At 33.4% G+C, this 27745-nt stretch overlaps 6 protein-coding genes and 1 long non-coding RNA gene across 9 annotated transcripts; 2 read left to right on the top strand and 5 right to left on the bottom strand.

The window, feature by feature from the left end:
• The first annotated feature begins 1861 nt into the window (after positions 1-1861).
• Positions 1862-3241, top strand: LOC123208627 (transcription repressor KAN1-like). The gene is made up of 5 exons (XM_044626157.1): positions 1862-2145; positions 2235-2311; positions 2416-2452; positions 2540-2657; positions 2773-3241. Exons 1-5 carry the CDS (start codon positions 1878-1880, stop codon positions 3239-3241), a joined length of 969 nt encoding a protein of 322 aa, XP_044482092.1. The 5' UTR covers positions 1862-1877.
• A 686-nt stretch (positions 3242-3927) lies between these two features.
• Positions 3928-6709, bottom strand: LOC123196698. Its single transcript, XM_044610785.1, has 5 exons — positions 6312-6709; positions 6133-6223; positions 5902-6028; positions 5663-5800; positions 3928-4433 (listed from the first exon to the last, which is right to left on the bottom strand). Exons 1-5 carry the CDS (start codon positions 6704-6706, stop codon positions 4159-4161), a joined length of 1026 nt encoding a protein of 341 aa, XP_044466720.1. The 5' UTR covers positions 6707-6709; the 3' UTR covers positions 3928-4158.
• Positions 6710-9568: 2859 nt separating this feature from the next.
• On the bottom strand, positions 9569-10843 carry LOC123208626 (basic leucine zipper 19-like). Its single transcript, XM_044626156.1, has 5 exons — positions 10700-10843; positions 10445-10608; positions 10090-10180; positions 9887-10013; positions 9569-9759 (listed from the first exon to the last, which is right to left on the bottom strand). The coding sequence occupies exons 1-5, from the start codon at positions 10841-10843 to the stop codon at positions 9569-9571; spliced, it is 717 nt and encodes a 238-aa protein (XP_044482091.1).
• Positions 10844-13051: 2208 nt separating this feature from the next.
• Positions 13052-15785, top strand: LOC123209613 (probable phytol kinase 3, chloroplastic). The gene is made up of 6 exons (XM_044627728.1): positions 13052-13423; positions 14280-14347; positions 14424-14555; positions 15025-15140; positions 15285-15399; positions 15484-15785. The coding sequence occupies exons 1-6, from the start codon at positions 13106-13108 to the stop codon at positions 15659-15661; spliced, it is 927 nt and encodes a 308-aa protein (XP_044483663.1). The 5' UTR covers positions 13052-13105; the 3' UTR covers positions 15662-15785.
• A 334-nt stretch (positions 15786-16119) lies between these two features.
• Positions 16120-16754, bottom strand: LOC123209614. The gene is made up of 2 exons (XR_006501097.1): positions 16552-16754; positions 16120-16449 (listed from the first exon to the last, which is right to left on the bottom strand). It is a non-coding gene; the product is annotated as an uncharacterized LOC123209614 (long non-coding RNA).
• A 2468-nt stretch (positions 16755-19222) lies between these two features.
• On the bottom strand, positions 19223-22289 carry LOC123209825. Of its 2 annotated transcripts, none has more exons than XM_044627986.1 (2): positions 21476-22289; positions 19223-19355 (listed from the first exon to the last, which is right to left on the bottom strand). In XM_044627986.1, the coding sequence occupies exon 1, from the start codon at positions 22224-22226 to the stop codon at positions 21480-21482; it is 747 nt and encodes a 248-aa protein (XP_044483921.1). In that variant the 5' UTR covers positions 22227-22289; the 3' UTR covers positions 19223-19355; positions 21476-21479. The 2 variants fall into 2 exon arrangements, with proteins under 2 accessions (XP_044483921.1, XP_044483920.1); XM_044627985.1 differs by lacking the exon at positions 19223-19355 and adding an exon at positions 19670-19855 and having other exon boundaries at positions 21476-22284.
• A 1670-nt stretch (positions 22290-23959) lies between these two features.
• Positions 23960-26323, bottom strand: LOC123202046 (BAG family molecular chaperone regulator 4-like). 2 transcript variants are annotated; one of them, XM_044617769.1, is made up of 5 exons: positions 25880-26308; positions 25367-25623; positions 25127-25273; positions 24363-24564; positions 23960-24222 (listed from the first exon to the last, which is right to left on the bottom strand). In XM_044617769.1, the coding sequence occupies exons 1-4, from the start codon at positions 26103-26105 to the stop codon at positions 24367-24369; spliced, it is 828 nt and encodes a 275-aa protein (XP_044473704.1). In that variant the 5' UTR covers positions 26106-26308; the 3' UTR covers positions 23960-24222; positions 24363-24366. The 2 variants fall into 2 exon arrangements, with proteins under 2 accessions (XP_044473704.1, XP_044473712.1); XM_044617777.1 differs by having other exon boundaries at positions 23960-24564; positions 25012-25273; positions 25880-26323.
• Positions 26324-27745: the final 1422 nt, after the last annotated feature.

Here is a 27745-nt window from a genome sequence, read left to right as displayed (position 1 = left end):
AGAAGGATCAAGTGTGACAGATGGAAAAAGGACAAACATGCTCATGCTCATTCTTGGAATAGTGGGTTGATCCGCATAAATAGGGTTACATATTTTAATACGCTATATGTTAATTATTTGTTTGGGTGGATTACAATGAAATATGAATTAAAGGAAGAAAGATTGCCAAGAGTTGACCTCACATTCGAGCTTCTCAATTCTCAATCACCACAACAAAACAAGCCATTTAGGTTGCAAAATTCTTTACATGCAAGACTTGACACACCCTTTTGATAACTACAAATGACCTAATTCTCTTAGCATATATACTTTGATTATTACATTATTAATTTCTTTTTGGTAAGAAATGACATTTTGAGTATATTATATGTTATTTAAATATTAATCGCTATCAAAGTTGATAACCTATTTCTTTGATAAAGATGATCGGCCACCCTTTTTTATGGTTTACAATTTAAATATACAAATACAAGATATGTGTAAGGTTAGGATTAGGAACTCAAAGACTTTATTATAAACTTTCTATTGAGTGTTTCTTTGGTAGTATTTTAATAAATCAATGTTCAGTTTAAATGATGACATAATCAATATCATCTTTAGCAACTCAACTTATATTATTTCTAAATAATTATACCTTCAAAACAAAATTCACTACATTAAGTAAAATCTTATATTCAGTAATTGGTTTTATAACCAGTAAATTAGATAAATCAAAAGTTTAATTTTAAATATCATTAAAAATGATTTGAACTCATATTCTTTTATATATAAAATCTCTCTATTATCACTTAAGTAAACCAATGGGGCTAATTCAGCTGTAATGCATGGTTTGTGAACAAGAGTCTACAAGATTATTACCTACTGCATGGCAAAGAGCAACCGACCCAGATCATATAGAATATCTTGAATTTTTGTGATTACAGAGAATCAAAAGAGTAACATGCGTAGGATAAGGAGAGAGCATGGAATCCAACGCATGTCAGGAAAAATATTAGATACATCAAATAAAGTCCACAAGAGGTTGAAAGGAATCTCTGAGAAGGACAAAAAACCAAGCTTTGTTGTATATATTTAGGCTTGTATTCATACGGGAAAGAGGCAAAGAGACAAATCCGTGAACACCGACAGCAAGAATCATCAGCACAGTCTTCCTTACGCCCCTCTGAATCAAGATATCTTCTATTCTAGGCTTCATCTAATTCAGTTTCTGTCTTCCCCTCTTGCTTGCCCAAATAAACAAGTTCATTATTTGAAAATGTTTGTGAATTAATTTACTTGGCAATATCTGGGTGTTGTATTGCTTTTGGATTCATCATTTTGTGCAGTTTTTGCCTTTTCGCTAACTTAAATATAATTATTTCAGAACTCTCCACCACCCAAATTAAGTAATAAATTATTTAACAACTAACTAATTACCTTAATTTATCTACTGACTCATGGTTGCATGTTATCAGATGTATGTATCCATGTACATCATTGGATATCATATACATATGAAATTCCATGCGCTGAAATACTGGTGCATCTCAAATTCTTTCTTTTATATATCAGTCGATCATCTGTTCAATTTTTTTTATTGAATATTTTCAAACCATGTGCCATGACTTTTAAGAGTTAGGGCTTGTCATTTGGCATGAGCTTAGCTTCTTAAGTTGTAGAAACTGTTGCTCTGTAAACCCTTTGGAGCTATGTAAGCATTTTTGTCTTTCAGGTTAAAGGGGGAAAGGAAAAGACAGGGAAAGAATTATCAACAAACATCCTGCAGAAATCCATGATGTTTAATTGTTGTTTATTATAAATTAGAGTCAATAATTACTTCTAATGGAGCGTATCATTATTCTCTTCCTTAATCCTTTCAGACCTAGAAAGAGCTAGCCATGAGAGAAAGTAAAGTTAATGATGATGGCTTGAAGTTGAATTTTCTGGACAGAGATGAGCTCGATGATGAAGGCGAAGACGAGAACAAGACTAAAATTAGTACAAGCTCAAGCAACAGTGTAGTTGAAGAAAGTGATCAAAAGAAGACCAGCGGCTCTAGTACTGGCGTGCGCCCGTATGCACGATCCAAGATGCCGAGGCTTAGATGGACACCTGAGCTTCATCTTTGTTTTGTTCAAGCTGTAGAAAGACTTGGGGGTCAAGAAAGTAAGATCAACCTTTTCCTGTAAAAAAATTGTTCATTTTTATAAATTGGATGGTTCATGGTTTCTAAACTTGATTCATTTTTTATGTAGGAGCAACCCCTAAACTGATTTTGCAACTAATGAACATCAAGGGACTTGGTATTGCTCATGTCAAGAGTCATTTACAGGCAAGATTAATAAAATTCTTATATTCTGAACTATTCAGTACTCTCTATTGCTTCAAAATGATCTTAATCTTAGTTGTATATTTTTTGTATTAATTTGGAAGCAGATGTACCGGAGCAAGAAGATTGATGACCAGGGTAGAGGTAAACACAGCTTCACATTCATGGAATCTGAAAATTAGGGTTTATCTGGTCGTCTCTCTAATCTTTGAAAATGTTTTCCATAAACAGTACAATCTATAGGGCATATTATGGGGACTCATCATCCATATCGGTTTTCTCAAAATCTTTGGCACCATCCCATGCTTCAGAATATCGATCAAAGGGTCAGACGTTCCAATAACATCAGGTATAGAATTATGAAACTACATGAATAAGAAATCTTGTTTCGTCAACTTCAGCGCAATAAACACTCTGGGTAGAGCTTGAACATCTCTCTATTAATTAATGCTCCTGTGGTATAGCGATGATGCTTCTTGGAATGGCCAAGGGAACTGGATGCTCAAGCCACATATGACTACTGAAATATATAGTAAAAGCGCTGGTAATTGCTTTCATGACATGAATATCTCAAAAGGCATCGGTTCAAACCAAATAAGAAATGAAGCTCTCCACATTAATGAAAAAATTTCATTCACCGAACCAAGCATCAGGAGAACATGGGGACTCCCTGAAGGAAGAAGGTCGAGCATATACAACGGAATAGAAGAAAGAATGAAATGCTTTAAATCCGATGATCTTGATTTGAGCCTTTCACTGGGCACAAAATTTAGAGAAGACAAGGGAGAGCCATGGCGTGGGGAAGAAGTTCAAAGCACTTGGCATCTTTCTTTGTCATCCCGGCCTTCAAATCCGAGAAAGCGTGGAAGGCTGAAGGAAGAATGCGATGCAACAAACCCAAAATTGCCGAGTACTCTGGATCTGACTATATGAATTACAGAATTCTTAGTGAGATCTTGTTGGTACTTGAACAATTGTTGGTACTTGAAGGAAGGCTAAAGATCATTGTTATGTAATGGGAATGGGAGGTAACACCAATAACTTCTTATAAATTACCATCTAAATCATTGTTGAAGTACCAACAAGATCTCACTAAGATCATTGTTATGTAATGGGAATGAGAGGTAACGCCAAGACTTCTTATAAATTATCATCTAAATCATTGTAATACTCATCCCTTTCTCTTTTGAAATCAAATTATATTTTAATTAGTTAAAATTGATCTCATTTGCCTTATGCTTGAGTTTTCCTTTACTCAATTCATGCTGCCTGCCTATGCATATCCTACACATTGAAAATCAATTAACTATTTTTTTTTCCTTGGAAAGTATATTTCTAATGAATAAGACATGACTGTCATATAGTTATTAATAATAGATTGAGGGAGATACATATCATTATGTAATATTGGTAACCGAGTATTGATGTTGATTATTGGGACTACAAAAAACTATTGTTTGTATTTTCTAGAATAAAAACACAGTAGCATATCTCTTCCCAAGATTTAAAAACCTAAGGCACTGGACCTTGGGCAAACTGCTAATGGAGTTACATTTATAGCCAAATCTTAACTAAGTCAAAGAAAATAGAAGCCTAGATATTTTGGTGGCTCAAAGAAATTTACGGTACCCAGAACAAGAAAGGCTCCGAAATATAAACTTTTCCTTGCAAAACAGAATAATCCAGGACCCAAAACACAGCAGACATACATACTGTTCAAACCATTATTCATGCATGCAAAACACGAAGCATGCGACAAGCACTGAAAAGGAAATTAAACATAAGGGTTTACGACGCAAGAAAATTTAAACCTCAATGATTTTGATGATACGATGAACCCCTTAAGAGGATTAAAAATTCTGGCCGCCATTCAAGCTGAGGAATTGCTCTATTCCACCGAGGTTGAAGTTCATATTGTCTATCGGTGGAGGCTCAGCTTGACTCGACATCTGCATTTGCAGACCAAGTTCCCAGCCAGGCATCATCGTCATCTGTCCAGGGTTTTGCGGTTGCATCAGGTCCACGTTGAGCCAGTCAATCCCATTAGTTTCGGCATACTGACCACCACATTCGGCTGCCAGTTGCTTCATTCTATTCATCACTTCTGTGTTCCCTCCATATTGGCCTACCAAAAAATTAAAAAAAAAAATGGTGCAGTAAACGATGTTATTCATTTATGAATTACAATATACTCTAATAAAACAGCAACTTATTTCAAAACTTCTATAATAGTTTATTAAGGAAAGAGGAAAGTAATTAACTAGAAGAATAAAATGATAATTGAACTGCCAATTTTTTCAAACAATGAATTGAAGAGGACAAAGAAAATTAAGTAACGGTTGAGAGATGCCACTCGTTTCTTTGCCACGTGGCTTACTACAAAGTTTGACTCTTTGACCAGGTGAATTTTCCTTGACGCCATCGCCCCATCAGTTACATGAAGCACCACTAACATTTGATAGAATTCTACAAAAAATTATTTCTCATCCTGTCATCTCTCCCTACATGGAAAAATTTATTCTCTCAAATTTGGCTTTATCTCTTTGCAGTATAAATTAAAATTTAATTTATTCAATTTTTTTTAATATGATAGTATTTTTTTTCCTTTTTCCTTTTTTCTTAGTTAATTACTTTTTTTTTTGAATTTTTGACCGACCAATTGATGTAATTTAAATTTAAATTTCTTTACTTCTTCTTAATTATTACACTAGAGTGTTTGCCCCATTCAAGTATGGTAAATTTGTGTAAATAAATGCAAATTTAAAATTATTATATTAAAAAAAAAGTACTTTTTAAACTTAAAAAAACGCGCTAAAAGTTGTTATTGGTATAAAGAAAACCCTATTAAAAATAATTTGTATACTACTAACAAATCAAAATAGTTTTTCAAACTGAAAAAATGTGTCGAAAGTCATTACTGGTATAGTGAAAACCGTATTGAAAATCATTTATGAATTACTAAAAATTTGATTTTTAATTACAAATGTTTAACATATATATATATATGTTTGTCTCATCTAAATATGGTAAATTTGTGTAAATAAACACAAATTTAAATTTATTATACTTAAAAAAACTACTTTTTAAATAACAAAAAAACGCGGGTAAAATCGTTATTGATAGAGTGAAAACCCTATTTGAAATCATTTATATACTACTAACAAATTGATTTTTAATCACAAATGTTTAATATTTATACATATATATGATAAATAAATTAAAAGATCATGAATTTCATTGAAAATTTAAGAGAACAAACAAATTAATTATCTAGACCTAAAATTACCCAAAAAAATTTAACAAGGAGAGCAAATTGGCATAACCAAGATTGCTGGTTAATATGATGAACTTTACCTTGGTTTGAATTCATAAAAGCCATTTCCTCCAGCCCCACAGACTCCCAAAACGGGAACAATTGCATTCTTTCCTGCAGTTGAGTCAGGTGAAGTTGCCTCAGGCTGGTGACTTCCGCTTTGTTCTGTGCAATTTCAGCTGAAGAAAAAAAGAAAAAAGAAGCAAAACTTTGTCACTTAGATTTTGAGACCACACACACCCATACTAAAGAGTAAGGCTTTAATTAATTGTTTGCTTACCGTTTCTGAGCAAGCTGCGGTTTGTGTAAGTGGCCACACGTTGAGTCAATCTCTTGTGCTCCATTTCCAACATTTTTTGGTGGTTTTTATAAAGTGTCACCTGAGGACTGAGCGCGGATATCTCAGCCTGTCAATGCAAAATAGAAATAGATGAAGTTAGCATGCCTAAAATTAAGAACTTTGATAGATTCAAAAAAATCTTTAACTATAGACAAAGATATATATGGTTACCTCCAAAGCTTTCACCTTCTTCTCCATATCATTAATATACTGAAGCTTCTTCATTCTAGATCTCTGAGCAGAGACCCGATTTGAAACAATCCTTCAACAAAACATTAAGACTTAGACAAGATCACAACTTTTTACGTTAAAAATCAAAGAAAAATAGATAACAATGGATGAATTATCACCTCCTAAGCCTTTTTCCCTCCATTTTAGGGTCGAGGGCAGCACTCACTGGCTGAGTTTTGGCAGAATTAATATTATCGCCAGTAGGCATTGGATTCTTATCAGACCGTAGAAATGGGTTTTGGCTTTTCTGGTTATTAAGATCACTTACCATTGGTAAGGTAGTAGTTTTAGGATCAAAATGTGAAAAATAGGGCTTAGTGCCACCACTGCTACCGGCCCCACTGCCACCAGGGTTCATGAAGCGAGGTTTCATCCAACCTTGAAGTGAACCAGGAGTCAAAGGGTGGATCGCTGAAACCCCCACAGAAATGGCCGAACTCCTACTAGCTGTGCTTTTAGGGTAGGATGGTGGCAATCCGTTCTCGTTATTTTGTAATTTGTTCATACCCGCCATGGATTTATTACCTGCAAAATAGGCAAAAAAACAAGCAAGACATCACTATATGTACCAAAGAAATATTGAAAACCTTAACAGGAAAAATATAATACAAACCCTAAAATGTTTTAATAATAATGGATTTAGTCTGAGTTTATTATGCTTGTCTGGATCTATATTTATATAGAAAATCACAGTCAATTTCGCAAATATTACCTTCTTCTGAGCAAGGATTAATTATATGTTAAAAAAGACCTTATTTTTTTTCAAACCCAAGGCTGAAATACAAACTCACCCGTTACGAGAAAAAAACTAGGTCTTAAACAAGGGCTCTCCTAGTGGTAACCAAGATGAACCAATATATAGGAAAAATGATAGCTGTCGCTCATTCAAAGTTAAATTTGAATGCACGAGAAAGACACAAGAGTCCTCAAACAGAATACTAGCCAACTATGGAACCTTAATTATGATAATACAGGCAATTAGTCAGCTTAATTATGCCACGTGGACGTCCTCACACACTCAAAATTAATTGATTTACTTTTTAAGGCGTCTACACTAAATGAAGTGTTTAATTCTTATAATAAAAATTTTAATCTCTATCAATGATACATGTATATTAGTTAATCTCTATCAATAATACACGAAAATATGAACCAAAATAAAAGATCTTCAAGGAAGTATATGGATTCCACAATTACAAATGGAAAGATATATGATTCGATATTTTTAAAGATGTTTTATGTTCTTATGGTTAATGCATATGTTCAATTAAGTTAATCTATTCGACTGATTCCTTTTCTCAAATGACTAATGTGTCATTTTAGTCACATATTTTGTTGGCAAGTGTTATTATTAATGATTTAATGAAATAAGCTTCAGTTAACAAACTTTGTCATGTAATAATCAAATAAATAAGCATTGTCATTTGTCACTGATTTAATATGCAACCATCAAATTAATGAATCATAATGTCTTCCTTCTGTCCTGTTTCGATGGCTCTTTATTAAACTACTGAGAAAGGAGAATTGAATATTTGTGTTGGGGGTGCCTTCAAATCTTTAATGATCTTGAGGGTTTTTATTTTCTTCGGAAAAACATTGTAAAGTATGCCGTGCATTGTATTGAGTAGAATAATGTGTAGACAAACTAATTTCTGCTAAGTTTGTTTTTTAAGCAAATTTAGGAAAGAATATATGTTGAAAAATAGGCGAGGCAAATGGATTGGAGATATAACATTTAAAATGAATAATTGTGAATCCTTGTCGCTCAAGCTATGTTTATCTCCTATATTAAAATTTTGTTAAACCCATCCCATAAATGAAAAAACATCCCAATTTTGGAGAAGCGTTTCTAGAAAGCAGTTTTCAAAACTTTATTTCTCTATTTGATTTCTTTAGTTTCATGTCCTTAGACAAAAAGGCTAAATTCCCTCAAGGATTGACCTAAAAATATTTTTTCACTCCTATAATATATAAATAATATTTTTTCACCCAAAATCAAACTCTATTAATGAAAAACATGATTTGTCAAAATACAAACGCTAAAATTATCATGTTACTCATATATTAAACCTCTCTCTCCCTCTCTCACCATTTCGTCAAATTTTCTCCTTTCTCTCTGTTATGATAATCCTCTAATTGTTCTATATTTGATAGTAATATTGTTCATTGAACAAAAAAATTGATATACAATGATATGACAAGATTTTATTCTAACGATGTAGAGTGTAGCATAACATTGCATATGTGCAGAAGAAAAGAGATGAGGTGGTGTTTTCACCAAAAAGATTAACAATATGTTGTAACATTTCTTAAGGTTTGTTTGAGCAAACAATAAATTTTGGGTTAGATAAATCTAGCAATCTCATCTCACTTTGTTGAATTTTCCTTGCCAGCTTGAGAAGCACAGTGGTAATGCCCCATTGACACAATATTACAAAAATGACATGAAATGGACTGCTTCTAAAAGTCTGATTTTGAAAGAAAAGATCAGGTACTGATTATGTAATTCTATTAGCATAGTATATAGCAACCTTTGATATTTGCTCTTTGTTGCAATTTGATTGTGACAATATTATATCGTGTTGGCATCACCTTGGTTGTGCCACCTTCACCGACAACACTGGAATGACTACATATTGGTCAAACACCCCGCCTTACCTCAACCATACCATGACATAGTCAGATTGTTCTTACTCTTGTTGTTGTTGTGTTTGCTCCATCTTTCACGTGGTGTGCACTTTATTGCACATAACCACTTGCATTTTTATGTGCATCACATTATTGGTGACCAAGCTAAATGCACACTGGATTTTTTTTTTTTAATTGGCCGGAAGAAGGAGGTGGAGAGTTTTGTGAACTAGGAGGAAAAGAATGTGGTGAAGACGATGATGGTAGTGATGATGACGGTGGTGATAGTGTGTTTTGGTGATGTTTCCATGGCAAATGACGTATGAGAAAGAGATAGAAACATTTTCTATGACCAAATGTTATTTATTTATTTATTTTGATTTTATCTAATTTTATTGGCATATGTATGTATAAGCAAATTGACTATTTTACATTTATAGTATACATTTTCCGCTAAGGAAATTTGATTTTGGATGGAAAGATGTTATTTATGTTTTGGTATGAAACCATGATGCGAAAATGTAATTTACTGTTTGCAAAATTAAATAACCCCTTCTCAAAAAAAAAAAAATCCCTCTAATTGCAAAGGTTTGACAGTGCAGGCGTTACATTAAATCAAGAACAAAATAAACTAGACCCCACAAACTTACAAAAAATTAAAAAAAAAAATGAGAGTTATACATCTCGGGAGAAAGAACTAGATTATGCAAGAAAAATGTTATTAAACTTTAGATGATTGAGGGGCTTTTCAAATCTGTCCGGGTGCAAATGGATTCATGTTCCGGTTAAGCATCTGCGAGGACATTGAAGCATAAGGTTTAAATCCTAGTTTGTCATTCTGATCTACAGATTTGGATTTGACCATTCCTGTGGCCTGTAGTTGAAGTTGGTAGAGTTTCTTCAATATCTCATTCTCCCTCTTCAGTTCCTCATATTGAGCTGCATAAAAAAATTATATTTCATATCATTTTATAAAATGATTCATAATTTCATTTCTTTTGAAACAACACAATATATTTTTAAAGAAAAGGCAAAACAATATTTTAATGTATGGAAGAGGATTAACCTTCTTTAAATGTAAATTCACTAGCAATGGCACTAAGTTTTTTCGTCATGGAACTATTTTCTGCTCGAAGCAATGAGTTCTGCTGATGAACATATCTGATCCTGGGAGAAGTAATCGCTACTTCAGCCTGCACAGAGAAGAATTAGAATCAATTAAGAGAGTCTTTGTATAAAGATAAATCAACGTTGGTTTAATTTGGTTACTTGGAGAGCCTTCACTTCTGTCTCGAGTTGCAGGATATAGTGGAGCTGTTTAAGTCTATATTTCTGCGAATATTGTCTACTTGCAAGAACTCTGTGTAACAAAGATATATATCAAAGAAAATAACTGAAAAACTACTCTCGAAGACTATATTCTAATATTTAAACACGTTAAGCGTATGTAATCATGCATTAATTTTAAATCTAAATGCATGCACTTAATTTAACATGTCCTACAATGTCGAAACCCTATATAGAAACCCTGCTGGATTGATGGATATGGTAGATAATATGAGATGTGAATATTTGAGTTTCTTTTCCTTAAATCCAAACAAAAATGAAGGGTAAATCAATCCACCGTTTCTGCTTCTTGTCTAGATCAGCGTCCACAGTGGTTGACAGATTCTCAGAGGACATCGTTTCTCTGTTAGCGCCGCCATTACTCCTATTCAGTGAAAATGGGATAGGAGGCAGCCCATTGCCAAGTCTCTTATAAGCACCTTTGCCCTCCATTCTTTTTGCCTGCAGAAGCACACGGAAACCCATTCATAAATCTTTAAAAAATTAATATTAGCAAATGTTTATTGAGACATTCTCTGTGTCTTAAACTTACACCGACGAAAGTTGGAGGAAGAAACGAGAATGGAGAAGAACAAAGTGATGACTGTGTCTTACCTTCAACGCTCATTTTTATAGAAGGAAATTCTACCGAGCCATGCACAAGTAACCGACAGCTGTCAGTAGCCGGTCTGGCCATCCATGCACTTGGAGAGTTTTTTTTCATATATTATTCCAAATTTTCACAATGATAATACCTAAACTACCCACGAATGCAGCGATTTTGGCTATATTTTTATGGGGCGTGTTTAGTCTTTATACTAATCTTAATTTGACTGTTGGAGTAGCGTTAAAAGTGATAAACAGATTCAATTAAGGTTTCGTAATTCAGTGGGCTACAATCGCAGCTCGCAAGTTCCCATGTATGATGGATTAGTTATACATTTAATCTTTGTATAAAATGTTTTCTCTTTATTTTCTTACTAAATATTTTTTAATATTTCCAAATTTGGGATTCATATGTTCAATTTTTTTAAATTATTAATAATATATCATTCAATTCAACCGCCAAAAAGTATAAAGATATCTACCGTTTAATTTAATTTGAATAATAGTAAAGATGTATTTTTTTTTTTTCCAACTTATACCCTACTGTGGATGTTGTTTGGGGGCAATATTTCAACTTTGTCTTTGCTTCAAATTCGCACCTATGATGCAGTCAAGTCTCACCCAAACTTGGTTCAACAATACTTCAACATTTTAGGGTCATAATGGTGCAATTTTGGTGGCACGATAATAGTGTAATCAATATGCATTATCAACGATAAACAAAACAACAAATTTATATCAAATAAATAGACATAATACAAAGGGGAGTTCTTCCAATCTTTTATTAATTTTTCTCAATCGATTATAAAGGATAAAATTTGTCTAAAAAAACACTTCAATGCTCATACATGCATAAGGGCACGTACCCATATTTATAAGTCACACATACAAGGTAGTTACAATGATTTGAGTTTGAATAAGATAGTTTGTACCCAACTGCCCACAACATATTTCTAGGGTCTTATCCGAACAATTGCAACATCTTGGACAATAAGAACCGTATGCATACATTTAGTAGCTCCCAACAATGCCAACTCTTAAAGTGTTCAATTGCGCCCATGTAACTTATGCAAATTGGGCAAGCCCACTTAAGAATCCTATCCAAAACTAGTCTTCGATTTTTTTTTGTAACTTCATTGTCAACTAATCGATCGAATCATTAGTTTTATTTTAGGTAGATAAGACATTGATTTATTATCCTTATATGATCCACTATCAAATAACTCAATAGTTTTGTATTCCTAATTAATTTACGTAGATAATTTGCATAATTCCTATTATGTAGCTTTGTCTTTGGGTTTCAATTGTTAGAGGTGTGAGTGATGCTTATTACAAAAAAGTCTTATATGGCATTTGCTATAAAAGGCCAAATGACTATTTCCCACTCTAGACTTGATGAAATGACAAATTTTCATATTTTAAATTAAAAAAAAAAAACCAATTTTCCACCTGTTTCTTTAAAAAAAAGAAAGATAAAATTTCATAAAATTACTAAAAAAATAAAAATTCACTCAAACTAATCAATACTTTATCCTTAATTTTTATTACATATTTTTTATCTTATTTATATTAATTTCAATTAGATATAACAAAAAAAATTATTAATACAAATATAGATGCGTGTGATAATAATGTATAATCATATATTTAATAATAAATTATAATTTTTCAAAATATTAAGAATGTTAATAAAAGTTTTAACAAGGTTTTTGCAATAAAAAAATTAGGGGGTTTTTAAAAAAATTTTAATATACCCCTCAATAGTTTAAAAAAATAATTATATCATCAAAGAACTGAACAAAATATAACATATTATATGTGTAAGTATTATATCACAACTATTAGGGTTATAATATGTTTAAAAAATACATAGGGATGAAAATGATAATTTTTTAAACAAAGTAGCCTATTTACTCTAATAAGTTTAGAAAAATAACATTTACACCTTTATAATATGATTTATAGTTCAATCCAGTGAGATGTAATTATAATATTTTAAACCTTTGAATAACTTAAAAATTAATTATATTTTTATTATATTATTTGGATAGAATAATATATCTAAACATCGTTTACAAATAAAATAAAGATGGATTTTGAAAGATTGAAAAATTAAAATTTCAAACTTAAAGATAAGAGTACATGATTGGTCAGAAGTTTGGTAGGAAGAAGTGATTTGACGTGCTACTAAAATCTAAATATTTGTATTAGAAAAATGTGATTGGTTGAAAGCGCGAAAAACATGTAGAGGGTGATGCATAGTAGAGTCTCTTCTGCAGCCCTCAATCAATTCTCAAGGCCTCCGATCCCAACCAAATAGACTACAGGACCAAATTCATTTAAAAATTAAAAAATGAAAATGATTGCGGCTCCAGGTCCAACCGTCTTCTTCCCACCAGCAAAATCCATCTGCATCTTCTCTCCAATTATCTCTCCTCTCTTTAAATTACCGTCTTCCTCTTCTTCTCTTTCTCCTTGTACCTTATCCATTAGGTTTCGCTCTCCTCACCTCCCTACATCTCGACGGAGCCTTACATCGTCTCCTTCCGCCATGATTCTTCGGCACAACCCCCTACTCTCCGACGTTTGCGCCTCCATTCTTAGTGCCGGTATCGCATTTTCATTTCTTCGTCTTTGGGAAGAAACTGCCAAACGCAAACTCGTCGACCAGGTGAAATAACAAGTTGTAAGAACTTTAATTTTAAGAATTTTATTTCTGATTTTTTAGACATCTTAATATTACATGTTAGTTGACTTGAAGCTTTAATGGCGGAAAGTTGAAGTATAATGTTATCTATACTAGTGAAAGCCGAGTTGACATTTTGCTGAATTATGTTACTGCTCAGCTCGCCCTTCTTGATATTTTGATTCTTCTTTAATGGAAACAAAGGCACAACTGTTATTAATCATAAATCAGACAATAAAATTCGTTTTACTCGATTGGTCATTAACTCTTTCCAGCAGTCTAAACTGTTTGTTAACATTTTTTTTCCTTATTTTCTGAAGAAATGTAAAAAAAAAAAAACACACACACCAACAACAACAAAATTTCAAGTGATCACAGGACTTATTATGTGCTTCTGCAAGTTCGGCTTGTAGCTTTTTTTTTTTTTTTTGGTTTAATTGGTAATACTTCAGTGTAGAGTGGGCTGATAGACGCTAGTTAACACTATTGATACTGTGAAACCCAGGGAAGGAATAATACCAGGGTTTCTGGGTTTGTTATTTTTTGTTTTAAGTATGAAATTAGTTAAATTTACATGTGATACAATTCTGAGCAGTAACATTCTTATTTGTACTTGAAGCATAAAATATCTGTTAAATTCAGCCTTGTGATAAATGCCAATGTCTTGTATAGATTTGTTTGTCTCTGTAGATAACCATTTTTCAATCGCTTAAATCAGCCTATTCAAATGGAGGGTATCAGTTTTGTCAACACTTCATGTTCCTAGAACACTAGTCAATGAAACAAGTTTTATGTTTTGTTCATCAATGGGGATTTCTTATCCTTCATTTTTCTTGTTTAGTATTTGAATAGGAAGCTTGTGCATATTAGTATCGGGCTAGCTTTCATGCTTTGCTGGCCAATGTTCAGGTAATCTCATGACTAAAGAAGCTGTACATAGTACTGCATATCTGCTTGATGAAACAGCTGCTACTTCTCATTGCAGTTCTGGGCTTCAGGGAGCAATTTTAGCTAGTCTAACTCCAGGGGTCAATATAATTCGGATGCTTCTTGTGGGCTCTGGAATGTGGAAAGATGAAGCCACTGTAAAGTCAATGAGCAGATATGGAGACCACAGGTTACAACTTTGGATATTATCTCTTTGGTTCAGGAAGCAAATATGAAGAATATTTGAAATATACAAGTTCACTAGTTGCACTTCCATTGGTCTTGCTCCCCACGTAAGGGATTTAATTTGCTTTGAACTAACATAGCTGGGGTGAGCTAGACCTAGCCATCAATCTACCTAATATTTTGATTGAAAGTTAATTGCTCTGGTTGTCAGAAAAAAGTATATGTTATGGCACTTGTTACTAACTAGTTTGTCATTCAAATAATGATGTCTCTTTGTGGGAATGATTTGTACTACAGGTTGGTCATCATTTTGAATAGAAAAGGTAGGTCTAGCAGAGATATAAATTAGGATTTTTTTTTTGTTTATATTTTTTATTTTACTTTTCATTGTTTCATTTCTTTTTGTTGTCAACGATTATTTATGTCTTATATATGATTTCTCAGATTGTCCTTACACTTGTTCCTTGCATCAGGGAACTTCTCAAGGGACCACTGTACTATGCTACAGCAATTACGTTGGCTTGTGCTGTCTATTGGAGGACTTCCCCAAATGCAATTGCAGCAATATGTAATCTCTGTGCTGGAGACGGTAACATAACTATAGCTTATTCCATTTACATCCTTTAAATGGGTTCCGTTCATTGTCTTAATATCTTCATGAACAAAACCTCATACTGGTATTCTTGCAATCATATAATTTTCAGATGAATTTATGTGACTTGCTCTGTTTCAGGTATGGCAGATGTTGTGGGAAGGCGGCTTGGCAGACTGAAACTTCCTTACAACCAAAACAAATCTATAGCCGGTAGCATTGCTATGGCATCAGCTGGTTTTTTAGCTTCTATTGGGTAAGTTTCACCTGTTTCTTTTTATGTAGTGAGTTAAGTCGTTACAATTTAGTACTTTGTTTGTGACAAGCAACCTTGCTGCAGGTACATGTACTATTTTGCTTCATTTGGATATCTTCAGTGTAGTTGGGAATTGGTTTTCGGTTTCTTGGTTGTGTCGCTTGCCTCAGCCGTGGTGGAATCACTCCCAATTAGTACTCAACTAGATGACAACCTTACCGTAACTCTAACATCTTTATTGGTGGGCAGTCTTGTTTTCTGATGTTAGGAAATGTGGGTACTCACGGCAAATTGTAACGCAGAAATTAATCATGTATGCTTTCTATGTTGTAAGTTGTAGTACAATTGAATAATTTTTAGCAAATGATTTCACCAATTTTACAGAAGATCTTAAAACACTGAAATTTTGTGGATTTGTGGAATTGACTCACTATGTTTATCTTTAGCCCAGGCCATTTTTCATGGAAGGAATGAAGTTTGCAGATTAGGAATGGTAGATTAAAGATGTTTGTGTCTGGTACTGCATAAGCCAAATTCATCCTATTTGGTTTCTTCTCTCAAATTATTTTTCAATTTTTGCTACTCTGTTTTTGCCCCTCGAAGTCACCATTTCCTCCGTGGATTAGAGACATAATATTATTCCTACACAAACTGAATTCTCCATGTCTACGTACAATATATGGTATCATGGTTCATTCTCCAGCCAAGAGAAAGAGAAGATAAACAGGAGGAAACATAATTTTATTTTTCATGTTACACCATGAAAGAACAAAAACAAGAAGATATTATCCAAAACAGCACAAAATTATGAATATTCTAGTCCCATTAAGATAGATACTCGCAGCTACAATATTATCTTCGTTCTTTAAGCAATTAGAGTAAACAGAGTACTGCTTTTTTCTCATTTCACACTCCTAATAATCTTGCTTTGATATTGTAAGGGAAATTTTCTGCTAATTTGGTTATTGCAATTTAGGCACTCTCCTGTTGCAGCACCACCCTCAACTCTTCTTGGTTTCCTTAGCCATAAAATTAAGTGGCAATTTTTTTCTGCTCTTCAATGGAGTCAGAATCTTGTAAATGAAAAGCTCTATTGCGTTTGAGAAAAGGAAGTGCAACAAGTATAAGAAGATAAAGAGCAAAGGAAAATACCAGAACAAGCATCAGGATTTTACCATGCAACCCATATTCTTTGTCACGCATAATCAAACGAAACCCACCATCTTCATGACCAGGGCATAGAGCCGGTGAGACTGCTGATGATGATGATGATGAAATCTCCTTGGAGCTTCCCATAGTTTTGTTCCTCTCATCTAATGTCTCTTTGTATTCTTGATTTGAGTGCTGCGCTTCTATATTTATATTAACAATGTTATATATATATATATATATATATATATATATATTGATATATAAATATATTATTATATGATTAGATCTTATTTTATTATTAATTTAAAATTTTTCAATAACATAATGAGATATCTATATATATATTAAAAATATGTATATATAATTTTATTTATTTATATATAAATAATAAATTTATGAAAAAGATGAGAATTTATTTTATATTTATACATTAAAAAAAGATTAGATCAATTTTACACAAATTAATAATGGGTTAGAATTGGTCTCCTAACATGTTCAAAGTAAGACTAGTCATAATATAGGCTAATCCTGGAAAATACACTGTGGAAGATGCCGCAGAGGCAGATCGACAATCTTATCCCTTGATAATTTGCACCAATACGGTGTTCAGTTTTATGTTAAAGGGTGTTTTGATAGCGGAATGTCAGGACTGATTTTATTTAAGATGTGATTTTATGAGAAAATAATTTAAGATTTTATTGTTACCCCCCTGGGTTGGGTGGGCCGTTAGCTAGAGCTCTTTTAATCTTCTTTTCTTGTCAGGACCATTCTGTGATTACACAGGCCCACAGTTTTCTTTATGCCAATATATATAATTTTATATATCAATAATAATTTATTATTATATAATTAAATATTATTTTATTTTTAATTTAAAATTATTTAATTGTATCATTAGGGTTAGATTTGAACCGAGCCAAGCTCGGTTCGCAGCCAGCTCGGACTCGACTCGGTTTATTTATAGTCGGCTCGAGTTTGGCTCAAGCTCGATTCGAGTTGAACTCGGCTCAGTTCATTTTTTATATCAAAATGATATCGTTTTGTATATATATATGAATCAAAACGACGCCGTTTTGTATAAAAAAATTTTTAAAAAAAATCTACCGAGCCAGCTCGAGCTCGATCGAGCTGAGCAAAGCCCGGCTCGTTTTGGACTCGAACCGAACCGAGCTAAGCTCAAACTCGAGCTGGCTCGACTCAAGTCCAGTCCTATGTATCATTATTTATATATAAAATTATGTGTGCTATTTATATATATAACATTCATCTTTATTTATTAATGAATGGGTTTTATTCAAATTAAGGGGTTTGTATTATTTTACCTATATGATAAGGGTCATTTTATGTTTTTCAATCTAGAAGGGATCTGTAATATTTTACACTAAAAATAATTAAAGTTGTCTGTTCTTCATTGATTAAAAAAAAATTGAAGGCCAGGTTTGGTAGGTGGTTGCCTTCATGAGATGTTAAATCATATATTGATCTATCAATATGGGTGGGTACATGATAGAACGATACCGACATTGATGAATACAATGTATGACTAAATGCAGGTCGTTACAAATCATAATATGATGTATTTATTAATTTAATAAAATTATCCGTATTTATTTTAAGTATATAAATAAATATATATTTGAAATGTGTTATTATATAATTAGATAATTTTAAAATAACAATGAAATAATACCTAAATATATATTTATTTATTTACTCAAAATAAATATGTATGAGTAATGCTATGTATATCTATTTTTAGTACACAATTTATGTACAAAGTGATATATCATCATATAATTAGATGATTTTAAAACATGTGTCATCATATGATAAAGAAACATCCAATCACATATAACATCTTATCTGTGTACACAAAAATGGGCATATATAGTTTTATTGAATATGTATAGTATTGCTTAATTCAAGAAAATCTTTAATATTCTCTGAGGATATTCAGAATGCAATTTTGTTTTCCCTACACAGGTGATATGCCTTTTTCTCTAAGCAAGGAATTGATTGGTTTTGTTGTGTTTGCAGCTCTCGTCTCTCTCTCTCTTTTTTTTTTTTTTTTTTTTTGTGTGCGTGTGTGGATCTTCTAGATTCCATGATGGTTGATGTAGCATCTGAGTCTCACCGGATAGCAAGGTTGGGGCTTGATCGTAATTTGGAGGAAGAGGAGCAGGAATTGAGATTGTCAGCACAAGCTAAGCTCGTGCCAGGGGTGGCTGATTCTAGTAATAGCGGTGAAACAAACAGCAAGTTTGTTGTTTATATATTTGGGCAATCTCATTTGATTGCATGAATTGCCATGTCCAGAAGGTTTTCTCCTCATTTATAGAAGTGCATGGGAAAGGTGATCGTAGTATTCAATATCTCTATTCTGATGTAAATTTGTACTCTACTGTCAAATTTCTGCTGGGATTCATTTTACAATGTTAGGTGAAATGAACTTGCATTTGTACTCTACTGCAGGGTCGAAAGGCTCATCTAAAGGTGACAAGAAGTATCACAGCTACACAGAACTGGCAATTGCGGCGAAGCCATGGTTCCACATTCTCCTATTCAAATTCCACCAACATGAATCGGCAATCAAATGGAGCACCTGGTCATGCTGGTGAGGATTATTCAAATCTCTCATTTGAAGAGCTGTGAGACAGGAGGATGTGTAGACTAAAGGGCTGGTAACTACTTGAAGGTCAGTCAAGCAACTCAAGCAATGCATGTGCTTGTTGAATGTTCATGCCTTAAAAAGGGTTTTATCATTCTTCAAAATTGTTGAAGCAATGCAGCAACTCAAGCAATTTCTGTTGAATGCATCACAAGAAATCACAAATTGTCTCCTCTATACAATTTATTACTTTGTCAATCTATCAACAGAGTTTCTAGAAGTTATTAAAAATAATAAATATCAGAAATCTCCCGTGCAATGAAATGATTCAATGGGAGGTCTCTGCCCCACCCCTGCAATGCTATACAGATTAACAGGATTCTAGCCTTTGAAGGGTATGACTTAGTTTGTCAGTGGAATCCTTCTAACAAGGATAGACAATTCACAATAGTGCTCACATCAACCGGCAGAACGAAGCTTGAAAATAGAATGAAACATGTAGGAGACATATCTAAGAACCTCAAAAAATATTAAATGCAATCAAAGAAAAGAGTTCACTCAGTCATTACTAGTTAAAAAAGGAAAACATCTTTCTATTCTAAATCAAAACTATCCACCAGTAAAGCATTTTAAGACATAACTCCAACCCTAGTTAGCATGATGCTCAAAAGATCCATAGCTCCTTCATCATCAAACCTAAAGCAGAAAAAGAAAACAATATTCAGAAATCCCACAATAAATTTTTTTTTTCATTAAAAAAAACAATGTCAGCCCGTGTGCCATTTAGACTTCAAACTCTACAATAGAATCATATACATATTTTCTATTATCCCAGCAGTCATCGGCTGCAAAAACCGTAAAATAGTCATAACAATCATTACAGCTCACTTTGCTTTGCAACAGAATTTAAGAGTGATTAACATTTTCCCACCCAAGGCTTAACTTTAAAACACTTTTCCAACCCACAAATGAATAAATCACTTTTTTTCATCCAATACCTAAAAGGGTTAAAGGCAAAACTATCAATTTCTTTACCTTATTTATTTGCTTCTTTTATATATGAAAGTGTTTTATTTTTCCAAGATTTCTTTCTCTTGTTCGGACCCTTAAGGTCATACCCATTTACACCTCATATTTTGCCAAAGCCCATAAAGGGTAGCTCCTCACTCAGAAACAGTCGGAACTTGGAAGCAGAATACATGAGGCCAAGGCACTTTTAAGCTCTCTAGTTTAGAATAATTTTAATTTGTATTCAAGAGGTCTGAAGAAAAATCAAAAGCCATCATGGAAGACACTAAAGATGTCAACATGGCACCCATCCCATCGAGGAGAAAAAAAGACTAGCTGATCTACTCCACCTTATTGGAACTAATAGACCCGACTTGACCTATCTGGCTCTACCGTGGATTAGGCTCGTATTTATTCCTTTAACAGCCATCCGGTTACAAGCATAGACACTGAAAGAAGCAACTGAATAGCTCATCTTCAATGTAGCAGGCTAAACTGGTTTTCCCCCAACATCTGGAAGAAGAACAGAAATCAGACTGGGCAGTTGGTCAACACCAGTGACGGGAGAGGTCTCTTCAGCTTGCTATAAGTTGTCTTCGAGAACACAATAGTAGAAAAGGTCCACCTTGGAAGGAATAATTGGTGGGAAAATGTTAATCACTATACAATTAAGAACATCCTAGTGGAAGTTAGCCCCCAGATACCTAGCCCACGGGAGTTCATTGCTACCATCTCACCTAAACTTACATACCTCTTGAATGAAATAATTAAATTTGGGTGTTTACCACCCACTTGTTCCTTCCCCAATCTTTCATTATAATTAACAATATGTATGCAAAACAACCAAGATGAGCCACAATGTTGAATCCTATGCATTAGGAGCAGATTTTTTAAAGGGAGTAACTGTCAAAGTCCAAAGTCTAGACTTTTCACATTCCTAACAAATAAGAACATCCTACAATCAAGAATATCCAAGTGGAATTAAGCCTAAGATACATAACCCCCGGGGAGCTCATTGCTACCATCTCACCAAAAACCTACATCTCTTCAATGAAATTATCAAATTTGGGTGTTTAACACCCACTTGTTTCTTCCCAGTGTTTCATTATAATTCACAATATGTATGGAACTCAACAACCAAAATAAGCCACAATATCAGGAGCAGGTTTTTACAGAAGAGAGAGTCAAAGTCCAAAATCTAGGCTTTTCACATTCCTAACAAATCTAATTTTCTTTCCAGTGAACGATATGTCAAGAGAACTTTAATATTGATATTTGAAAGATAGAAAAACATATATATACACAAACCTCGTTACTCGTAAGGGCAATCGGCTTGTCGATGACCAACCTCCCCACAGCCGTAACACTTACCTCTAAATTTGAAACTCCTACTGCTCGAACCAGAATTCGACTTAACTTCATCACGGTCACGTGCTCTGAAAATCTCCTTCCAACTCCCTGTAGTTCTCACTTTATCTATCACATTCCGCAAACTCAAACCCTTCTCATCCTTGTCAATGTTCATAATCATCCCAAACATCGAATCCTGCCACGAGTCCGGCAAACTATTCATTAAGAAAACAGCCTGCAGTTCATCCGGAATCTCGACTCCCTCCATTTTCAAATCCATAGCCAAATTAATCATCGTCAAAACATGTTCCTGCGCCGACGTGTCGTCCGACATCTTGTGGGTGACGTAGCGTCTAAGCAAAGTCATGCGTTTTGACATGGAGGGCTTTGTGAAATACGAGGTTAGAGCATCCATCAAAGACTTCGCCGTCTCTTGATGCTTGAAGGAGATGATGAGGGCGTCGTCAAGAGAACCAAGGATGATGTGGCGGGCAGTGAAATCATCATCAAGGAACTTCTGGTGGGCTTCCGGGTCGGCTTGTTTATCGGGTAATGGTCGGGTTAGGACGTATTCGACACGGTTGTCGACGAGGACAAAGCCGAGTTTGGTCTTCCAAATGTGGAAGTTGGTGGAGCCGGTGTAGTTGAGCCGGTAAGTTGTTTTGAGTTCTGGGTATACTAGTTGTGAGAGACTGAAATCGATCTCCATTGCTGTTGAATTTGGCAGCCTTGGAAGATATGTAGACTTTGTTATCGTATAAGCACGATACCTAGATTTACAGTTAATAATTGAGAATGGTAAAGTTGACTTTTTTAAAGTCTTCTGAAAAAACTAACCTTACCTGAGCGATCCAATGCAGTCAACCCTTAAGGATTACATAAGATGCCACTTTTGGATAAATCCCACGTTGTCAAAGTGGGAAAAATACGTTGGATGTACTTGTACACTGGTATATCCAAGGGATGGAAGGATAGAGGCCTTGGGTGCCCCCTCTAGAGAAGAATTTGGGGTTTACAATCACTAGCTAATTTGATTTTCTTGTATGGATTTTTTTGTTTGTGGTTTGATATTATATTCTCTTAGAGGAACTATACCAATACATATCAAACTTAATGGTTAAATTCTACTTTGGTGACGAACCGTAGAAGAGATCTTACTGAAAATAGTTTGATGCTTAATGGGTAAATATTTTTTAATTGATGAAATTAGCAAGTTAAATGATATTTTTCAATTATAGTTATTTTATATTATACTAGGCATAATAACTGGTGAGGATTGACTGATATTTTACTTGATAATGACATTAATTGGGTTTAGATTTGAGTCGAAATTATTCAAACTCGATTATTAACTTAACTCAAGCAAATATGAAATAAGTAAACATAGCTTAAACTCAAATTATAATTTTAAGATTCTATAGAATTTAATTCGAGTTTATAATTCTTTTAAATTTAAAAATATTTTAAAATTTATGTTTTCTAAATTGAAAAGATTTTACGTTGAAAATATCAACATAATTTTAAAACTATCGGCATTTCTAACAACTCACCTCATCAATTATTAATAATTTTACTTTTTATTTCTTTTTTTGTTACAATTAAATTTGCTTTCATATTTTCTATTATTAAAAAATCTTTTAAAATTAATAATTAATAAGTTTACAATTAATGATTAAATTTAAAAATTACAATAATATTAAATCAAGTTGGAGCATGACTCATTATATTGAACTTGAACTAATAATTAATTTTTGTCATTATGGGGGGGTTAATTAATAATTTGTAGGTGCAATTTCTTTTTCAATTGTTGGTGTTTTTATTTGTTATTCCCATAAACCAAGATTTATTTTAATGTATGTCGTTTGAATTAGTCCAAGTTTTAATTTTTTTCAAATATGTATACCCAAATTAAAAAGAAGAGGACCTATCCACAATTAGCTTAAAGCCTAGGGTGGGAATTTTCAAGTGCAATCGACGGTTAGAAGACACAAGGATGCGGTGGTGAAGATTTGTGAGGAACTTACAGGTAGTAAAAAAAAAAAAGCTTTGGACATGCTTTGACACCGTTCAAAATGTTAAGGTGCAAAGCTTAATGTTGTACACATATATTCCATGATCCTCTAGAAAATTAGTAACGGGACCTTGTCTTCGATTTATAGTTTCGATTGAATGTAGTTCATGTTCACTTCAACTTGTTGGAGTTCACAATGGTTATTTATATTAAAACGATATCAAATGAAAATGGATTATAGGTGAGAATTGGACATTTCAAAATAAAATGGTGAGAATTGTTGTTTCGTCAAACCTTAGGTGGGAAATAGTTATTTGGCCTTTAATTAATTACCCTGCTTCTTCTATCTATTTTCAATAAGTTATTTTTGGCACCTATTTTAAAATTATGCAAATCACTACAAGTTCCAAATATTATTTACTCTTCAAATCTTAATTACAGTAAAAGCTTTATTGAAAATTGATTAATTACATCATCTAGAAAATCTTAGCAGAAAAAAGCTCAAAAGATTTATCTTTACATATTGTTAAGAATAAACATGAACCACACAATCACAGGAATACATAACACGACACCGACACCGACACCGACACCAACACCTACACCTACACCCAAAAATGGATGGCTTGCCAGGCGTCTCAAACTCTTCACTATATATCATAGCTGTTAAAAAGTTTTGATCTTCGTCCCTAACCTGTCGACAAATTATATGTAAACAGCCTTTCAGTGATCATTAGGAGCAGCAAACACAACCCTCATAGTAACAACTTCTCAGGTCTATTAATATTTTAGCTTATATATTTTGCTTCCACTGCAAGTATATACAATACAGACCTCATCAGTCAAACAATTCCCAATCCTGAGTTATTTTGGTGGAAGATTGTAAGCCGGCTGGTGCGCTTAAGCTTCCCACTCCTGACTCGAAAGTCTCCCATTTGGTTGTCACTGATACTGCGTTGCTGCCGCTGCTGAAGGGGTTCGAGTTTCTTGCCTTTAGACTGTCTATTGTGTCCGCAAAACTCTGTACTCGACGAACCTGTACACCAAAATTTACAACTTTAAACTGTAAATGGTATATGCAAATTTTCAATTTGCAGGGCTAAACACTGTCTACTAAGTGAAGGGGCCACGGGAAAGGTCCAGATGAGACATGATAAGACTGATTTTTTCAGGGAATTCATTACATTTTCGCTGTGCCTAAAATGCCTGAAGACAAGAAAACATAGAGTAATTATTGCTCAGCTTTCTTTCTTCAGTAGAAGGCCATGTCAAAATTACTATCAGCAAGCTCAATTATTCATTGGTTCTGTTTAGTGTCCTTACCTGATCCAGTTGCATTTTCTCATCAATCAATTGATGTGAAGTGGGCAGATGCGTTCTAGACTAAACCCATGTTAGGTTTTCTAACTTTTAATCATATCAAATAAACAGCTTTTGCTTTCCAGAATTAATATACTAGTTAAAGTAGTATAGATCACTGCACCTTTTGGCACATGGAGAGCAAGTTATCTGTGTGATGGCCCAACTGAATTCTCCCTCGGGACTAAAAAAGAAATAAAAAGGATTTTCAAGAAGGTTGACAGCAAAATTCGGCTCACCTCAATCCTCCTCTGAACTTTTGCTTCTCCATCTGCTTCAATGGAGTCCAGTTTAAGCAACTGCACCATAAGTAACTCTGTTAAGACAAGGAATTCCTTTTCTGCAACCTTGGCGCCACCACGGATAGTTGCCCCTAAGGCAGCAACCTAAAAGAATCATAAACAAGACTAATTAGTTTCAATGGTGCTACATGAACATAACTACATAAGGTTTTGTTTCATAAATTAACGGAATCCCACCTTCTCTGAGAGTTTATCAACCTCCATTCTGACTTTAGCAACATCTTCATAAGCTTTAAGTATGCCTTGATTTCTATTCATCTCCTCAAGCTTCCTCTCTTTGCTGGCTGGGTCCTCGAACAAAATTACCTTTGACATATCTTTTACACCTACCATGTGTAAACATTCTTCATCATCTTTTTCTTTACCTCTAAACAACAATCTCTGCTCCTTTGGCTCCAGACCAGTCTCTTGGGCAAGAACCCTTTTCAAATCCCCTTCCATTGAACCAAATTTACCCACTAAGCATCATTTTCACAGTGTCTAATAATTTTAGTGTTGTAGCGTATGCCTATGGCACCAATTAAGTACTTTAATTTTATCATTTTTGCTTTTGGAAAAAAAGAAATTCAGCAAAGTATAACATATAACATTGTAGCTAATAGGACAAGAACATTTCACTCAACATTATAACAACAAAGTGAAATAGAGATAAAATTACAAACCCAGATGAGAGAAAAACCAAAATTTTACCAAAGGTGGATTGAGCAGGGACGGTGAGGTCATGGTGATAAGAACCATAAGAGACCTTGATCTTGATCATGGCCCTGGAAGAGCCATCCCCAGCATCTCTCTTTTGAACCAGCATGCCACCAGGTCTTAGCTCCCAATCTATCTCTCTGTTATACTCATTGTTCACTATTACATCTTTTGAAATTGATGATCTTTTCATAGCCAAAAATTTGACCCAAAAGACCATTAAAAACAGGATTTTTTTTTTTTAAAATGAAAGGAAAAGGTTGAAGTTGGTTGAGAGAAGGAGAGGTGAACTGTAATGTGAAAGGGTAAAGACTAAAGAGAGTAGAGTAAGCAACCCAAAGTGCTTCAAGACAAAGACAACTCAATAGACTTGAGAGGAGTAAGCGGTTGGTTGGTTGGTTGGTTTCAACTTAAAAAAAGTGTCCTTAATCTACACAGATATAGTTTTCATCTGAGCAAGAGATTATCCTTGACCAGGATTGTAGTGCATATGTGGAGCCTTTAGCCTTAAGTCTTAATGAAGATGATGGGGTCCCTGTGATGAAAATTATAGAATGGCCCACAAATGTAACTCATTGTCACCTGATAAGACTTGCACACCGGGGTCCCTGTGGTATCATTTCAGGAGCCCTGGATTTTGATTGTTGGAAGCGTCTTATTGAAGTTGCGTCAGGAACTAGACTCAGTCAAAACTATCAGTTTTTTGAGCATTTGAACTCAGATACAATTCCAACAGAGGATTACAAGACCTTCTTCTGCATTTCCTACTATCTCCGCAATATATTATTATTTTCCTATTAATTTCATGGCCATGATAATAATAATATTTCATCAAGAAGCCAACAAGAACTAGAGCAAGTGATCGTAGGAGTTTCATTCATCCAAAGTCGGGCCTTAACGTTGTTTGTTGAAAGTAAAACTTGGGCCCAATTTGGCAACCATTTATTATACAGGGAACACAGCCCATGGTTGCATGGTAATTTAAAGTTCCAATTAGAGACGCTTAGTTTGAATAATATTTTATTATCGAAATAAAAAGATTATCTTGAAAATAGATTACTTAAAAAATTATTGAGTATAAATAATTACTATATTTGATAAAATTTGGTAAGTATAAATAATTATTATGTTTGGTTAAAGGTAATAAAAGAATATTAATAAATTATTTTACTTAAATGCCCTTCAATATAATTATTTTTAAATATTTTTTATATTAATTAAAAATAAATTTATTTTTGTATAAAAAATTAATAAATTATAATATAATTATAATATAATCAAGATTACCTTAGTAATATTTTAATATATAAAAGTGATAATCAGATTACCATCTATATTATCTGTCACATCAACATTAGTAATAAAATATTATCGTAATCTTTTATTACTGATAAACTAAACAAGATAATGTAAGTAATAAAATATAGATAATTAAGATAATTTTTAAATCCCTGAAACCAAATGACTTTTTAATGTTCAATTTATTTATTATAATATTTAACTATATTCTAATAATGGATAGTATAAATAAGCCAACAATAGGTAGAGCCAAGTGAATACCGTCCAATGCCCATGGAAGATGATAATCAGAGGGCGTTTGATTCCAGTTAAGATAAATTATCTTGATAATCTATCTTTTATTCCCTTGTTTGGTTTGTCAGTAATAAAATATTAAAGTAATCTTCTATTACCAATGATGACGTGACAAGTAATATAGGTGGTAATCTGATTATTACTTTCACCTTAGGTATTTAAAGATTACCAAGGTAACCTTGATTTTATTATAATTATATTATTATTTATTAGTTTTTTAAGGCAAAAATAAATTTATTTTTAATTAATATGAAAAATAATATAAAA

The sequence above is a fragment of the Mangifera indica genome, chromosome 2, assembly GCF_011075055.1.
Source record: "Mangifera indica cultivar Alphonso chromosome 2, CATAS_Mindica_2.1, whole genome shotgun sequence".
Classification (NCBI taxonomy): domain Eukaryota; kingdom Viridiplantae; phylum Streptophyta; class Magnoliopsida; order Sapindales; family Anacardiaceae; genus Mangifera; species Mangifera indica.
This window is presented reverse-complemented; position numbering and strand designations above follow the sequence as displayed.

Excerpts from the sequence above, each read along its gene's own strand:
- LOC123208627 (XM_044626157.1), top strand. The coding sequence starts at position 1,878 with ATGAGAGAAAGTAAAGTTAATGATGATGGCTTGAAGTTGAATTTTCTG. Across the intron at positions 2,453-2,539 it reads GATTGATGACCAGGGTAGAG|TACAATCTATAGGGCATATT; the intron begins GTAAACACAGCT and ends TTCCATAAACAG. Across the intron at positions 2,658-2,772 it reads AGACGTTCCAATAACATCAG|CGATGATGCTTCTTGGAATG; the intron begins GTATAGAATTAT and ends CCTGTGGTATAG.
- LOC123196698 (XM_044610785.1), bottom strand. The coding sequence starts at position 6,706 with ATGGCGGGTATGAACAAATTACAAAATAACGAGAACGGATTGCCACCA. Across the intron at positions 6,224-6,311 it reads GAGGGAAAAAGGCTTAGGAG|GATTGTTTCAAATCGGGTCT; the intron begins GTGATAATTCAT and ends GTTTTGTTGAAG. Across the intron at positions 5,801-5,901 it reads CCGCAGCTTGCTCAGAAACG|CTGAAATTGCACAGAACAAA; the intron begins GTAAGCAAACAA and ends TTTTTTCTTCAG.
- LOC123208626 (XM_044626156.1), bottom strand. The coding sequence starts at position 10,843 with ATGGCCAGACCGGCTACTGACAGCTGTCGGTTACTTGTGCATGGCTCG. Across the intron at positions 10,609-10,699 it reads TTCCTCCAACTTTCGTCGGT|GCAAAAAGAATGGAGGGCAA; the intron begins GTAAGTTTAAGA and ends GTGCTTCTGCAG. Across the intron at positions 10,181-10,444 it reads CTAGACAAGAAGCAGAAACG|AGTTCTTGCAAGTAGACAAT; the intron begins GTGGATTGATTT and ends TTTGTTACACAG.
- LOC123209613 (XM_044627728.1), top strand. The coding sequence starts at position 13,106 with ATGAAAATGATTGCGGCTCCAGGTCCAACCGTCTTCTTCCCACCAGCA. Across the intron at positions 14,348-14,423 it reads CTTTGCTGGCCAATGTTCAG|TTCTGGGCTTCAGGGAGCAA; the intron begins GTAATCTCATGA and ends TTCTCATTGCAG. Across the intron at positions 14,556-15,024 it reads AGCAGATATGGAGACCACAG|GGAACTTCTCAAGGGACCAC; the intron begins GTTACAACTTTG and ends TCCTTGCATCAG.
- LOC123209825 (XM_044627986.1), bottom strand. The coding sequence starts at position 22,226 with ATGGAGATCGATTTCAGTCTCTCACAACTAGTATACCCAGAACTCAAA.
- LOC123202046 (XM_044617769.1), bottom strand. The coding sequence starts at position 26,105 with ATGGTCTTTTGGGTCAAATTTTTGGCTATGAAAAGATCATCAATTTCA. Across the intron at positions 25,624-25,879 it reads CCCTGCTCAATCCACCTTTG|GGGATTTGAAAAGGGTTCTT; the intron begins GTAAAATTTTGG and ends GTTCAATGGAAG. Across the intron at positions 25,274-25,366 it reads TTGATAAACTCTCAGAGAAG|GTTGCTGCCTTAGGGGCAAC; the intron begins GTGGGATTCCGT and ends TGATTCTTTTAG.